Here is a 17,646-nt window from a genome sequence, read left to right on the forward strand (position 1 = left end):
AATATTCGACACCTTATGCAATTAAATGTTAATCGTTCCGACTACATGGTGGATGGAGGCCTCCTCAACGATACATGTTGAGGGAAATGGACCATCTGCCATGCTAGTCCAGTGCGGGTTGGCAGATCAACCATACTTAATCACCCAACCAATCAGAAATCTTCAATCATTGTGGACTCGGCCCATATGTCTTAACGCGTCTTGAGCTTCGCTATAATTTACCCATGCAATTAAAAAGAATAAATAAGAAGTTCTTTTTAGTTCCATGAGGTAATCCACTCGCATGGCGTGACAGGTTCATAATCGATCGGACTTCATTATCTTTTAGCAGAAATCGAAAAGAACGCAACATGTCGAAAGCGGACAAAAGTTAGTTAAAATGTCCGTCTAAAATTCACCTTAAAGAGTGTGGTTAAGTTTTAAATGGTCGGCACTTACACGGCCATTTAACTGTCACTTTCATTCTATTCTCGCCTTAACTGTCGTCACGCAAACTCGGCCGTGATAATTACTTGAATAAATGACGTTTATGCAGCTGACCTTTAAGGAATAAAGGCATTAATATGACAGTTTACCTTTTGCAGAGCATCTTCCCATCTTTACTTTCCCTCCTCTGCTCCTCCTCATTGTGATGAAATGCTGACGAAGTAATTCACGGTGGGTTGTGGAAATGATAACGGGTGTCGGAAAGCTCCACTTCCAACTTATTATCACTCTGTCACAAATGCTAATAACAAGAGGCTTCGCAACACGAAATGGAGCAATTAGTGTAGGCTCCAACCTTCTAAGATGTCCGTTATTAATGTACTAGGAGAATCCTGAGACTGTATCCATTATTTCATTTCTTCCCAAAGGAAAGCTTCTCTTATGTCGTACACTTGAGATGTCGTTAAGGAAGTTCATCAGTATTAAACAGTTGTATCAATTGATGTTTCCTCTCTAATTACCACTGGGGTAATAAAATTTTAACAAGGGGACATTGAGGTGGTTTTGAACCAAACAAATCTGTTTTAGAACGTTTAAAGATAAATGTTATCGATCTCGTCTGTTGTATTTTACCAATTTGTCCATGATTAATCTGAAATGTTTATAAAAATAGGATCTAATTTACTGGAACAAGTTGTGTTCAATGAGCTTATTCTGAAGTTAGAGTTATTTTTTTACGGTTTCTTCAAAAATTGTCTTTTTATCATCTAAACTATGGCTTTTCATCCCAAAAACAAGACTGGTCTGCCTCGAATGGCCTCTATCTTCTTTTCAAATGGTCCGAACCATTTGAAAGGAGGATCAAGGTTTGCTGGATGAAAAACTACGAACCTGAAAATCCCAAAGTCATTTCCAGATGCTTGTATGTTCAAAAGGATGACAAAATCTAAGAAAGGTGTATACATTCATTGAAAAGATATTAGACTTCATTTTCCTCAACAAAATTATGTATTAATAAGAAAATTCTGGATATTATTGTAAAGGTTGCCTCGAATACAAACATGTTAGTCGGTAAAGTTGTTAAACCAAGCAATTAGATTGATAACATACAGAAGGCTAACGTTTATAGAAGTTAAAATTCTCTTGTCATCCAAATTGAAACTTCCTTCGAGTAAACCAATCCCTCTGGCGACTTACGCATATTTCCTTTCTTTCTAATTATAGAGGAAATGAAGAATGAGTCCTATTATTCGAAACGAACAACCAACAGTTCATTAAGCACTGGAAATATTAGAACGAAATTTTCCTTTGAAATCATTAATCTTTGCCACTGAATACATTCACGTCTGACTTTTCTCTTAGACACTTTTATACAATTCCTTCGTTCTATCATTAGTGTTATATGGCCTTAAATTTAGGAAGGTGCCCACTAGCCAAGTTCTGGGACTATTTTGCAACTCTAGTACAAGACAATATCTGCAGGTGATTCGGGTTTCAGATACTTGAGAATAATTATTACAAATGAAACGTTCAGTTAATGATGAAAGGCAGTAAGCAATTGGAAAACAAGATTCGATTTCGTCAATATAAAAATCTAGCCAATCTTTTACAATGACCTATAGTATTCATCATTGAAAGAGACAGATGCCGCTAACTATTGTCATCACCAATGTTGCCAACTTTATATCCCCGAAATTGCAAATACATGTTAAAAAGGATATCAGATTGAATCTCCTTTCTGTGGAAATCAAATTACTTATTAAAAACTTTATCTTAGAGACATAAATATAATTTTTCATCCAGGTATTTTTGTTAAGTTTATTTCTTAGTTCAATATACTTCCTTTTCTTTTTACAGGAAATCGAATATGGGCTGTTTCTCTGGAAGAATCGATCTCATAAGAGGATTAGTGAGGAGTCTGTATTTGGTCTTTATCCTGCAAATAATGTTAACGCGGGCAGACAGCTTGGATGATTCAAATATTGTCAGAACAGATGAGAAGGTGAGTCCCTTAAATGGTATATGTAAATGAAGTTCAGTATGGCTAATGAGCTTGTGAATTATAAATATTAAAGGAAATAGACCTAAAGGCTGATTTTCAAGCTAAGCATCTTCGAAACTAATACGAGTTAATTGATTTCAGCAAACATGGTGGGTTCTGGTGGGTACACTTTGAGCCGTAAACAGATTACATAAGTTCTAGCCTAGGGAAAGAGGGTGATCCCTACGTGGACTCATAGGAAATGTTTATCCCGGAAGAGCGGCTAGTTATCTTTCCAAATATTTAGTGATAGGAGAAGATTGCTTTGTATATTAGAATTTAACGTTTACTGTTGATCATTTTGTGATCATAAACACAAAGGGTTATCGAAGTCTAAAGTGGTGCGCAACCTTTTCTCGTTCGTGACCCAATTTATATTGCGTAATATTTAGGAGACTACAGATAATACGGTAATATACTTATTTCAGTCCTCTAAACTCCTCCGACACCATATTGACCACAGATCTATATGGTGTCAGAGGATATAGGCAGGAACCATTGTACCTTTCTTATTTTATACATTTAAAGTTGATGTATACCACAAGTACAAATCGGAAGCTGTCTCTCTCTCGATTTGTGTTCAAAGCAATTCCAGAGTGAACAGTAACTGCATCTTTATGGGAACATCAGAAGCCATTGTGCATGGACAACGAATTCATGGGATCCAGGTCCGAAGAGTAGGCAGGCCAATACTAACGGACAGTATCCTAATCTTTCACACGTTCAGCACAGGGACGGAACATGGGCCGAGAACTCATCTCTATACTGGCGTGCAGTCAGAGTCCCGTTTCTGATGACATAGAGGTCTCTGACCAAAAAATGTAATGTCGCCATATACCAACAATCCACCGGATTATTTGTGTTCCTGTAGATAGATGGAATTATTTCGGATTCCTCTTTCACACTACACTACGATCATGCAGGAATCCCACTGTAGGCTGTATCCAGACTCGTCTATGAAGAGCACGCGGTAATATTTTGAGTACTCTCATTCTTCTGGCCCTGCGATGTCGGCCACTGAATGAAACACAACGCTATAGAAATATAGGTCATTTTTAGACTTCAATTTCATTAAGAATGTTTGTTTCAGTTCCTCAAGTGTCCTTTAATGGTTTGCGTATACTTAGGATTTTAAGAACCCAGATAAAAAGAAATTGCAAACAGAAAAGTCTGATCTTGGTGACCAATTTGTGTGACCAAAACGAGACACTGTTATTTGGAAACATTTCCTTTAAAGTGCCCATAGAAAGCCTTGCGGTATGTACCATAGCAGCGTCCTGTTGAAACCAGATTTTTCGTAGATGGACTTTTTTTTAGGAAAGATCCTCTCTTACAAATGTTTGCAGCGTATTTACATACGTATAGGACTCCAGTTACTGTGAGAGATGAACCATGAATACCTTCTTTAAAGTATGGATCGATGATGCCGAAAGCAGACATCCCGCACCAAACGGTAACTTTTTTGGCTGTTAAGTGGTTATTCATGGTGATGTGGATTTTTGTCTGCCCAATATCTAAAATTTTGTTTATGTACAACACTCATTCAATAAAAGTGGGTCTTGCCGCCCATGATTGAACGATTGATTAAGTCTAGTGTAGTTCACCTTCTGTAGGAATGAACTGCAGAAACTGAAACGTGTATCCAAATCACGAAAAAGTAATAGTTGAACTATTTGACCAACAAAAAATCATCTGCAAGTAAGCTAAGTCTCTTATATTGTATTTTTCTGGATTATTGGTTGATCAAACACTTACAAATATTTAAATGCACAATTTTCTTACTGGTTTTTCCTATTTCCGTATTTTCCAACACGCCTGCAACGTAACTCCCCTCTTCCCACCACTAAGTATTTGGGTATCGATATGGTGGACTGTCCAATAGGTTGTGCAGTGATTCCTTAATTATTTTGATTAGTGTAGCTTGCGGTAATGTTCCAAATGCTTGCTTAATAATAACTGCTAATTGATTTAATTTTATAGCCACGCTATCGAAGCCTCAACTGGACATTGAAAGTGGAATTTAAAACGAGCTCGTGCCAACCAATTAGCAATGCAGAGAAAACATGTTTACCAGATGGACAGATTTAGAAAAGCTATCACTCTGACTGCGATTAACGGTGCCGATTAAAAGATTCAAATCAAGACAATTTACAGACTAGAACAGAGAAAGGCAACGATCTCTAAAAATCCTAGAACGGTGCAACCGCAAGAAAGAATGAAACTGGAGCATCCATGCGAGAATTAATTATTTTGTAGAGAAACAGTAACTTGAGATGAAGCCAGATAATATGAAGGGGGACTGCAAATCGTATTAGTTACATAGGAAACATAATTGAGCCAAGGAAAATAATTTGCTTCTCAAGCGGAGGAAACAAATACATCGTGGCTAAAGAAATTTGATATCTTTGGAAAGATAATTCCTAATTAGGAGGACCAACTTGTCATCGTTTGCTATTGGTCAATTAGATTTTAAATGAAGCTCTGAGCTTTTGATTATTCCAAGTGTTTAAGGAGTTAAAACAAAATTTAGAGGATTGGAATTTGTTTTTAACATAACCTCAAGGGCTACAAACCATAATCTTGATTGATCTCTTAGAGAGATAGCGAAGATTACCTTTGCACGCATAACTGTGATGTATGTGGGTGTAAATAATTGGCATGCCAATCTAATCGGCTTAGTTGGACGTTCATGTGTCTGTTACCGCACTGACATAGGTTATGTATGTGTGTACAGCTGAGGAACTTTGAGAGGAGTTATATTACTGGGTTGAGGGAAGCTGGATGGTTAATCTGGCAATGTTGGAACGACTGGATGATAGTGACAATGGATAGAGAAAGGTAGTCGGTCATGTTTTAAGGCCCCCAGTGGTATCGGACTCCACAGCTGGAGGATGGACAAGTCTTCCGACTAGCGACAGGAAAGAAACAGATTTGTTGAAATTCATCACCTTCCCGATTGTCTACTTATTCGTGGAGGTCATTTTTCATATTGGTGTTCACCGAATTTTCAGAAATAAATGCTACTGAATAAATAAACTTGATGATTTTGTATGTGTATATTAATATCTGCCACTTCACTTCTTTTGAGCTCAAAGAGCTGCGTTTGGCTAGGTAATTTCAATGATGAACAGTGCAGTTAAATGTTGAAGAGAAAAGGTACGATACACTGTTCAACAAGATTAACAGGACACGTAGAAAACGTGGTGTAATCGTGCAGCTTGCGATCAAGCGAAACGATATTTGGTATGGTGGTGTACCACAGAATAACTAGCAACTGAGGAGACTGCGAGAAACGTCGGACAGGTGTAAGGGAGATTTATAGGAGTTGTATAAGAACTACCAAAAAGGTCACGTTGTGTAAGTCGATATAAGATGCTCGAAAAAATGGTCACGTGACAGCAGTACGGCGGATGATCTCCCCAAAGGCTAAACAGGCGTGACAAGCGGTGAACCATGCTCGATTATAAGGATGTCCATAAGATTCTGTGGCAACAAATCCCATTCTTTCACTAGCGCACACTTTAACTCACCAAGTGACCGAGGAGTTGCCTGTCTGCGTGCAGTGCGACGCATAAGGGAGTCTCACACATGTTCGATTGGATTTAAGTTTGGTGATAGTGGCAGTCGTTGGATATCTTCAGTTTCCAGATATCCCTCCAGCACTTGAGTTCTGTGTGCAGTGACCTTTTCGTACATGAAAATAAAATCTGGGTCAACTGCATCCATAAAAATCGCACTAGGGTTCGAGGATCTGTTCTCGGTACCACTGCGTAGTTAATGTCCCTATTAAAAACATGGAGGGGTGAGGCCGTTGATCATTATTCCGCCTCCACCGTATGTGTCCCTTTCTCTGATGTTGGAGGGATGTTACCTATCGCATTTCTCGTTGTCTCCAGATGAAATAACGTCTAGAATCTGTTTCTAAGCTAAAACGGGACTCATCACAGAACTGTATCCCATTTTTCAGCGCTCCAAGTCACTATCACCAAGACTCGTTGCCTGCATGGCACTAGTTTCGACGAGTTCTACGGTGGTTTGGAATTAATGGGATACAAACCACTGGTTTCATTGAGTAGAGTCTTCTTGAATTGAGCCTTCTTAGCAGTCCGGTTGAAAATGTTTTCACCTGAAACTGTGACTGCAGCAACATCAAGAGACAGTTGTGACAGAAGATCATACAGTTCAGTCTTGCTGTTAGAGCCAGATAACGATCAGTTCTGTTGGACATAGTCCTCGGGCGATCTTGGCCAGCTCTTCTTGTAATGGTTCCCGTCTTCTGAAACTGCTTCGATAATACCGAGACAACACTGCGTGACACATTAAGCCAACGTGACACCTCTGTCCATGCCGTCAAGTCGTCCAACTGCCCACCATCTCAAAGAATCATCTAAACGACGTTGACTTGCCATCCTGGGTATTGGAGATGTGGCTGTCCCACTGAGCAAGCCAAAAATCAGGAATGAATTGTTCTGGTCGCAACTCCTGTTTCCATAGGCATAAATAATTTGCATAATGTGCGGCTCTGTAAGGTGGTAGATTAATTTTTATTGGATACTCGGAATATTCACGCCAGGATGCCTATTATGTGAATTATTCGCCTCATGAAAAACATTTTGTTCTGTTAATTTTGTCGAGTAGTGTATCATTGGTCTCGGCGTTATATTCAGTTGAAGATGTGGAAGTAAACTTCTTTGCAAATATTGTGAACATTAAGAGACAGAAAACGAAACTAAGGATTCTGGTGCAAGATAGTTTTAATGTGATTTATTCGGGCCCTGAATGGCCTTGTCCCATTTGATATAAAACATGTTTAAAATCTGACGTGCGAAATTAAATGCTGAAACCACTGGAGAGAGTGGTCCTCCGAAGAGCGACTAACTCGGCCACGATGAAAAAGCAGAAATTCTTCCCATCTCATTGGGTGACTTGGTTGGTTGTTGCAGGGTTCTTAGGTGCATCAGGAATTAGACCATATTGCGCCGTACATATTGTCTATAAATTGTGTGTGGTCTGTGATGGGTTTTCTGGACGAAAACCTAAAGGTTCTAGAGGAAAGAACCATGCCACCCTCGCTTGACACCGATTAACTCAGCCATCTTGTGAAAGAGATCCATAATTCTCAAGAGTTTTAAAATCTGTTTTAGAGAACTGTACCCGCTAAAATAGATCATAGAATAAGATTGGGATGTTATATCCCGATATGATGTCCATCATAACATCAAAATATGCGAAAAGGTAAAAGACTGGCTATGGTGTGGTGGGGGGAGAATCCAAAACATCACTCTGAAATCCAAGTATTCAATTTTGGTCACTTTAAGCTTCCATTACTCAAAGAAAAGTTTTATCTGAATAATTTCAATTAAAATACATTTAAAATTTTATCATTTGAATTACTTTCGACCTTATATCAGATGTGGAAGTAATTCTATTTCTTTCGACCTTATTTATTTCTTGAATAAGTCTTATTGTAAGCTTTATCTTTTGCCCTTTTGAACGTGCATACAGAACTGCATTCTTTTAGCAAAGCCTGAATCATTTATTGAGACAACTGAAAGATGGATGCTACGGGAATGCAGAGTCCCATAGATGCAGACAAAAAGGATTTTCCCTGACCTGCACTGAATTATCTATGACATGACGTCATTATTTCCTTATAGTTGAGGATTTTATTACTTCTGTGTTTAGAAGACTGATACATGAATTGCGAGAGCAGCTCTCCAAGATTTTATATATTAGAAGCCCTTTATTTTTCGATGCTTTCCTATTTTGATATTACAGAAGTCATTCTCGTAGGTAAGGCCCGGATTCAAATCTTATCAAAACGAAAGGAATTTTTATGGTCTTTCTTTCATACTTTCTCCCAGCAAATCGATCTCGGGTTGTGTTAAAACATCTGTAAATCTTTTCTTTATGCATCTCTGAACTTCTTTTATTGCGATACTCGGATTTTTAAACCAATTTTGAGTAATGTGCAGATCGGCCGGTGGACAGAATTTGTTCTACATGCAGCCAATTACATGCTGAGGACAAATCACATGGACATGAACAAATTGGTGAGCTATGATCAAAGTGATGGATGTGCCAAAAAATCAAACATTCAAAATGTTATTTGAAATTTTTAAAGCATAATTGAAAAGATGCCTGAAGCATCTTTTCAATTATGCTATATGGTGTATAGTCCTCAGCAACCGCTGAGGACCATGTTTCGTATCTGCGATTCATTGGAAATATCAAGTTATTAATGGTTTGTTGCAGAATGAGTTTCCTCTATTGTATAAGATCCCTTCTCAGCTGATGTTACGATTGTTGGATTCACACAGACGATACTTTTATCTTCCAAAATGTTATGGACCAGTTGTGCTCTATGGAGTTAAGTGTTGTCATCCATTAGGACGAACCTTTCGCCTACAACACTAAAAGGATTGCAATTTGGGTGCTGGATCTCGTGTGCATACATGCTTGCTGAAAGTTTCATATTATAGCCACCCAGAAACTAATTCATCTCTCTCTCTCTCTCTCTCTCTCTCTCTCTCTCTCTCTCTCTCTCTCTCTGTGTCCTTTCTCTGGTTGGTTTGCTTATTTTTCTGGAAAGAAAATCTCGAGTTTCCGGAGCAAAACCTTGCTGTCCACGCCTGGGACCACTAACTCAGCCATAGAGTTAAAAATCCCATAAAAGTTCCTCGCATCATTGACGCAATTCGAACCCGGACGTTCTTCACCCGGTGTGAAGTGGACTGTGATTATGCTAACCGCGTGGACATACACTTACGAATTTAGTCATACCATAATCATACTTAATGTGCTGTCCCATACCAGTCAGTTCCCTCCTCCAAATTGTGTTCCTGTACATACGTCATCTCTTTTGGGTTCCTCTTTCACACCATACTAGAACCCGACCGTCTCGAACGGTATACTCGGGAAAATTCGTCTGAGATAACACTTTAAGGTGCTTCACTGCGATAACTAGAGGTGTGTTGGGGTTTGCAGCAGTCTGACTATTGAGATGAATCAGCGACGTGGTCGAGTATTTATGAAACAATCGCACTCCTGAATTTGTACGTTCTCGGCCTGTATTTATTTATTTATTCGACTTAAGTTAATCGCCCCTCAATGGACAATGTCCGCGCCGTAGTACAATGGTTATAATCGCCATCCTCCCCACACCGGGTTGAAAAGGTCCGGGTTCGAATCCCGTCAGTGACGAGAGGAACTTTTATGGGCTTTTATTATTCAGTGGATGAGTAAATCGGTGTTAGGAGGGAATAGCAAAGTACCCCCCCATAAACTCAGCTCTTTCGTCCAGCAAAACAACTCAACCAGAGAACATATGCAATTCATGGACGTATTGCACATGAGTAGAGGAGTTCGTTCTTAGGTAGCCCTGACGTGGTAGGGCTTTTTTTTTCCCTCCCCACCTTTGAAAAAAAACAACAACAACAAGAGCAAATTAAGATTAAATCTAAGGAAAGTCAGCGAGACACTGCAATTAGCAGGAAAAAGTCTGTCATCTGTGGTTCACTTAGGAATCAATAGCAGGAAGTGATCATGGCAAATCTAAGGAAGAAGACCGTTCATCTTGAATAGACTTTGTCTCATTGAAGCAATTAATCAGTTGTCTTTGATTCTTGCTTTGTTAGAATTGAATTTTCGAGAAAGTATCAGCCAAGATCTGTTATTGTTGTATATCAGAGTTTTAGGAGCATCAGTGACTAAAAAGATATTGTTCTGTTCACACTGTAGGTAAATTTCGTGTGTTCTGTGGTCGATTTTCTGTTTGCTGGCCGTTGTGGTATCAATATACTGATAATGTCACAGCGGCAGCCGTTAAAAACGTCTTTACTGCAAGAACTCATTGTGAAACTAAAATTATGTGAAAAGAGCTACCTCTTGTGAATTCATCTCCACAGAACTCAATACATCTACACTTAATGCTCGTGTTCCATCAGTTATATCTATATCAGGATATTCTTCTTGTATCTCTATAATTTTCCTTTGCAGATTGCTTATTCACACATTCAACTACATATGCTGCACACGAGTATTCTTCTATGATGAATTGTAAATCCAAATTGGACTTGAGCACTCCTAAAATCCAAGGATTGTAATTATTCATAAATTTCTCTTCTATCTTGCGTTTAAGAAATTACGTGGTCATTTGAAACCAGCCCTCAAAATATTTAGTACTGTATTCTTCTTCTGATTGGCATTGATTTGATTTAAGGAATTCTTCAAAATTAACATGATTATTCAATTCTAATGAGTCGTGCATTTTACATTTTTTGCGGCAAGCTAATCTTCGATTGCCATCTGCGGTTATTGGTATCAATATACGAGTTTGCGACATTGGCCAAAAAGGTGCTTCAAATCGATATTTCTGAAGTTTTTCCTATAGAACATAATGCATCTATCATTTGGATTGCTTCTTCCATCCCACCTTCGTTGTCATCTAATGCTGCAGAGGGTGCATTGTTCCTCGATGGTTTAAAGAAATTCACAACATAATATTTCCCAAAAGGACTATAGGTTTAGATTTTAAAATTTGAGTATACTCTCAACAATTTTTTTGAAGTATATGGCACACATTACGGAATCTTTATTTATTAATGTAGCTCTTTCCATGTAAGGTAGATCCCTAACTTCATTAGTTGTAATTTCTCGTTTATATCTGAATTTGTATAATATACGTAGTAACACGAGCCATGTTGGTTCACATCCACTCAACGTCAAGAACATTGTCGTGTGTCATCTGTGGTGTCTGTCATAATTGTCATTGCCATATGTAGCAAATGTTGGAGTTATTCCACGATGATCAGATCTACCAATTTCACTCGATACCATCATAAAGGGAGTGATTTTTCAATCCATTTTTAAATTTTATTTCATGTCCCAAATGTATAGCTGGAAAAGAAAGTTCTTCTGCGTGTATATCAAATATTAAACTTGTTGGAGATGATTTCTGACCCGGTGCTATAAACAAATATTTATCTTCGACCATAATAATGTTTGTTGTTGAATTAACAATGGTTCATCATTATTGACAGGTTCCACGATTTCATCTGAATGTTCCTCTTCAGTATCATCATTGTCCCCAAGAAATCGTCACTCACTTTTATGCCATAGAATTTATACAAAGATGAATTTATCAAATACCGTAACCATATTTTCTTCTGCACAATCCTTGAAGATTTGATGAACCATCGTATTTACGTTAACTGGTACATTTATTAGTTGTCCAATGATCCGATATTGTCCACGTTCATAAAGTAAACGACGAATTTGCATAAAGGGTAATCGTGGTGATATCAAACGCTCAATTACAACATCCAGTGGAGGCAAATGAGTAGGATATGTTGGATATATAAATCCATAGTTGGTATCAGTCCCTCTTTTAATGAAATATGACGTGTATTACACGTCATGAAAGTGCTCGCTTCTTGTAAATGAAATTCATTTTGAAGTAATTCATATGAAGTTGTTGGAAATGATTTCAAATCTATCTGAAACCATAATCGATCACAAACATTGCAGCTAAATCCAAATGGGTTTTTGTACACTAGTTTTTCAAACTCGCTGTCAGCTCGTGTACACACTATAGGGATGTGATCAGGAATCTCATTATTAGCCATTTCTAATTTCGCTTTTTTCGCGCAGAGTTCTACTATTTCCTGATAAGTATCAGGCATAGTTGAACTCTGTGGTTGAATTTCATTATGATTCGGGATAGTTTGAATTTCTAATTTCCTTTTCTTCCGTTCACGATATTCCTTCATTATTTCATCTGGATTCACGTTTCAGTCCAACTTCCCTTTTTTTCACGATATTCCTTCGAACGCTGGGCTGTAGATTTTGGCACAGTCACTCGGGTATTAATCATTACGCTGATATAACGGTATAACGTAGCGCGTCACTGCTCAATTGTACTTGTTGTAAGGAGATTAATGATACTGTATATGTCCAGTAATAAATTTAATGACAGATGACAAGAATGTAGCTTTCAGGGTAAAACGGATCCCTTCATCAGCAATATTCTAACAGACTAATGACGTTAGAGACAAAATGTAATAGATACAGAGTTGTGCGCGCTGTGATGCGTGCATGGCCGCGATATTGAACACTAGATTGGCGCTCATTGTTGGTGCACGAACATCTGTGGGTTAGCTGCCAGCGATATTCCCGGAGGATTTTCGAAATATGGTTCAACATGCTCGGATAGTATCGCTTATACTCGGGAATATAAGCGATAGGCATATTGTCATGTGGTGATGATGGTCTTGGGCCGATTGCGAGTTCTTGCGCTTGTAGTAAGCACTTGTCTAATATGTGGGTTGGACAACTACAATTGACCACGTCAGTTTTTACCCTGGAAATCTCGTAGCGCCTAGTTTCCTCTGAGCTGGAATGTCTCCAAGCTCGGGAGAATAGAGTGCAGGTGGTGCTGTTGAGATGGCAAAGGGCGTGGCCCGATCTGTAGTTGGTAAACTGCCCGTACCACATTGACTTACGGTATACTGAGATCTCCAGGCGTGGGCCCACACGCTTTACCAGAACAGCTAAGAATGGAAGGGACCGGTATACTTCTAAAGTGAACTGGATGAATACTGATAAAGAATTGAGGTACTCCAGTAGTGTTGAAGATATCATCGACGTATCTACACCAAACTGTAATAGGTACAGGCGGGCTCAGGAATATCTGTTCCTCCAATTCCTCCATGGCGATGTTTGCCACGACGGACCTAACAGGGGCACCCATAGCAGTATCGTGCACCTGTTTGTACAGGGGATCCCCGAAGGTAATGACGCTGCCTGACAAGCATAGGTTGACGTTGAAGGCAATACAGATATCCTCTGTGGATAGCGATGTTCTGCTCGGTAGATCTTGAGTCTTTCTCCAGAAGTCGCTTGATGCAGTTTACGGCCTGTTGGACTGGAACCGATGTAAACAGGAACATGACATCGAACGACGCCATAATCTCTCTGTCAGAGATTGAAAGTTCTTTAATTAGGTGAACCCGCGCTGTTAGTGCAAGCATCACAGCGCACACAACTCTGTATCTATTATATACAAATTCTAATGGAATAATGACGTCTCTAACGTCATTATTACATTAGAATTTGTATATTGCTGATGAAGGGGTCCATTTTTCCCTGAAAGCTACATTTTTGTCATTAAATTTATTACCGGATATATAGTTCATTAATCTCCAGTACAACAGGCCCATTTGTACTTGTTGCCTCACTGCACGCAACAAGTACAACGCATGCGCATCGCGTTTCGTGACGATTTTTAGCTAATGTAACGCTTTTTTTCCAAATAACGCCGGTAAAAACGTTTTTAATGTCAAAAACTTTGCTACCCGCCCCTGAGACCGACTAACTCGGCCACGTTTTGAAAAAGAACTTAAATTCTTCGCGTCATTGACTGGATTCGAACTCTGGTATTATTTTCCACCCAGTGTGGGGAGGACGACGATTCCACCAATTGTGCTACCCACGAGGGCAAGAGTCTGAATCTATTGATCTTATAATCGAGAGAGAGTGGTAGGATCACATGGAATCGGGATGCTCACACATATTGATTTCAGCCAGCACCATTAAACTACCCCATCCTATTGTGCCTCTTTCCGCAATGGTAGATCTGATCCATCTTAGGAGGAGCTGCATGAAAAGCCTTGCTTAAATCCAGTTAATAATGTTTATGTTGTGTCTCGCAGCTAGTTTATAACGTTGTGATAATCAAGCAGGATCTCCCCTTCATGAAACCATGTTGAGGCCCATTTAGGGTACAATTCTTGTCGAGATGGTCCGGTATTGCTTCTTTATTCATAGATGTGGTAATCTTGCCAACCATAAAACTTAAACTCATTGGTCTATAAGTGGTCATCACTTGTTTGGCTCCTCATTCTCTAGTGCAAGGGAATTATTTGTCCATCTGATGATCTCATTTTACTAATGTCTCATGCATTCGCCTGACACCTTTCTCGGTATAATTCTGCCCCTGGAGCTTCACATACTCCAAATGTCAATAGCTTTTCAAAAAGTCTTTTCTCTGATATTATTATGTCACGTATTTTATAATGGTTTAGCTCGTCTTTACTAACTCCTGGTACAATTCACTGTCCTACCTTTTTTAATAGCCAGACACCTGCATATCTACCAATAACCTTTATTTACAGAAAAACTAATAACATTTGCTGAAACCCCTGTAGCCTCTAACCTCCGTGAAACACTCTACACCAGTTTTTTTTTTTTTTTTTTTTTTTTTTTTTGTAAATACCCTCTGATATTTCCACCATTCGGCCTTCAAAGTAGCGACCAATTCAGCTCTGTATTTATGGCGGTCTCTTCTCATGCACATCCGATAATTCAATTCATCTTAGAGGTTCTCTGTATGATTGAAGTCGGGGCTCTGGTTTGATCAATCCAACATTTCTACTCTCGTGTCCTCGGATCAGTCCGTCACAACGTGAGCAGTATAACATGGAGCATTGACCTGCTGATAGAGATATGGACCTTCTCCGACGTGCTATCACAACGGAGGTAACTCATTATTGTCGAGGACGTCTAGAGAGATTCCAGTATTCATGTTTTTGTCCGAAACAACGAATGGCCCCGGGCAAAACTACGAAATACAGCCACCAGACCATAATGCTGCCTCCAACAAACCTCATTGTTTGGACGATACAATCCGGCTGGTGGCTTTCCCCAAGAATCAGCCACACACTAGCACAACCAGCAGAGTGGTAGCGCATGTACTCTGGCCTCTAACTCGTCACAAAATACAGCTTTCCATTGATAAATAGTCCAAGAACGACAGGTCTTGGACTACACCAAACTAGACGGCGTCTCCCATTATTCAGCGATTAGTGACTTCTGCAGGGCTGCACGACCGTGGTAACTCATATGATGCAGCGTCCTGTGCACTATACTAGTGCTCACATATGTCCTAATCTTCTCACTGAGATCCTGTGTATGCTGAAACAACGTAGACTGCGTTTAGAGCAAACGACTCTTTGTAGGGACTCCTGTCTCATATCGTCAGGTGTTCCGGTCGTTTGGTGACGATTTGAGCACCAATCCGATTCCATTTGCAGATCACATCGTCGTCGATCTGGCGATCTTGAGTGCTGTTGAAATGTCACTTACAGACTTGTTTATGTGGCGCCCTATTCCGCTCTGGAAATCTGAATTCCGTTGATCGCGGAATCTGACATTCACAATCGTGTACTGTCTCCTCAAAGTCCTATAAGCAATTTTTGTAATTGTCTGAGAAGTGGTGCTTTGATAGGACGTGACCAACTACCAATGGAGGGGTGTCCGTATATTAATGGTAGGACAGTGTAGTAAAGATAGCAGTTTCAGAGCAGTGTGTTCTGTATCTCGATTCACTTGTGAAGACAACCATGGCCCATTGCTCCCTGAGCCATTTACATACAGCAGGAAACTGTACCACCTTGCTCTCTTGTGGTCGAGGGAACACAATGGTATTAAATTCCCGTTTCGTGAAGCTTCTGTAGATTCTCTCCCTATAGAAGCCTTCGTATAGATCCACCCAGCTCCAAAGAAAGTTCTGTGAAATTTGACTCCAGTTAGGACCAAAGAGTGGTCGTCACAGACATGGATGGGTGTAGACATGGAGTATGTTTTAGGTAGGGTGACTCCTGAACACTGGTTGAAATCTTCCGTGGTAGACTGTGACGATACAGAACTCTGTAAAATGTCCTGAGGTATGGCCTGGTCCGAAGTCAGATCATGAGTTACAGCCGGGTAAGTCCAAAATAATCCTGTCTTCTCCTGATTGACTCAATGCGTATGTTTTACATAACTTAGTTTCCCTTCTTTTTTTTTTGCGTGTTCGCATATACGCATATCTGATGGAAATGACACAGTGACGGTCTCGACAGGAATTCAAGTGACAGTTTCGTATTCTTGAATTCATTCCACAGCCTGCTTACTAATGCTGCCTGCCAGTCGCATTCAACCATCCGGATATTTCCACTAGACATTCTCCAGACTCCACTCTCCGTATTGCTTTTCACTTCAGAGAATCATCTTTGCTAGAAGAAATAATTTCCAGAGAAGAATAAACCATGCAACTCCCACCGGAGACCGACTAACTCGGCCACGTTGTGAAAAAGCGCACAAATTCCTCACGTATTGATGGGATTCGAACTCGGGCCTTTTCTGTATTATTTGCGTTTAACCTTTTAGCACCAGCGTAGCTCCTAAAATACTGTCTGTGAAAGTTCAGTTCATCTGCTTCAATAAATATTTAAAACCGTTTTTGAACATTTTCCAATTGTCTAAAGACGCACTTGTAAAGCTTATTCTAAAATAGACATGATTTCTTACAATTTAATTAAAAATTTAATTTGATCAAAATAAACAATGTTTTTCATGAATATTTTATTGTGAACAGTTTGGTCGAAGGCGAATAGTTGATATAAATCGTGGCATGCAAATTCCGAGTATCCAATACAAATCGATCTACTACCTTACAGAACAGCAAATTATTCATGACTATAAAAACACAGGTTTCGACCATATCACTTCATTCCCGTTTTTTTGGCTTGCTCAGTGGGACAGCCACATCTACAATACTCAAGATGGCAATTCATCGTTGTTTAGATGATTCTTTGAGATGGCAGTCGGATGACTTGAAACAGGACAGTTGCAGGTGGAAGTGGCACGTTGGCTTAATGTGTCACGAAAGGTCATCTTGGGACCATGAAAGCAGTTTAGAGTTGCCAAGGTGACGTGATCATGCGGTCATGGTTCCTCAAGCTCCTTTTTTTTTCAGTTTTTATGGGGATAATTATTACCTTCATGAATATGAATAGTGCCATAAAGTTCTGGAAGTTATTCTGCGTATGGTGGTGATAAGTGGTCGTTGAGTGGTTCGATTGCAGTAAGTGTTTTGCTCAGCTTCGTTTGTCTACGATTGTCCAATGTGTATACGTCTGTTTCAATACCGCTGCCTTCATGTTGTTTTGCTTGCTGATTGTAACGTCATAGTATTTGTCTTGCCCTCTCTTCTTGGGGGCCACTGGAAGCCTGCATTACGACCACTGATAGTTTGGATAACGAGGTACTCATAATTGCAATTGTACTTTAATTATGAATATAGATTTAATTAACTGACAGCAAAATTTGAATTGCTAATAACAGCAGACTACTTGTGT

General features: G+C 39.4%; 1 protein-coding gene across 1 annotated transcript in view; it reads left to right on the plus strand.

The window, feature by feature from the left end:
• Positions 1 to 17,646, plus strand: part of LOC150079598 (uncharacterized) — an 86,148-nt gene that overhangs the window by 26,211 nt on the left and 42,291 nt on the right. The window contains exon 2 of the mRNA XM_090382431.1: positions 2,284 to 2,428. Coding sequence (XP_090238557.1) covers positions 2,294 to 2,428 — 135 coding nt within the window. The 5' untranslated portion in view covers positions 2,284 to 2,293. The remainder of the gene's footprint in view (positions 1 to 2,283; positions 2,429 to 17,646) is intronic.

This window comes from Mastigoproctus giganteus, chromosome 10, assembly GCF_048544385.1.
Source record: "Mastigoproctus giganteus isolate SK-2022 chromosome 10, ASM4854438v1, whole genome shotgun sequence".
Lineage (NCBI taxonomy): Eukaryota > Metazoa > Arthropoda > Arachnida > Uropygi > Thelyphonidae > Mastigoproctus > Mastigoproctus giganteus.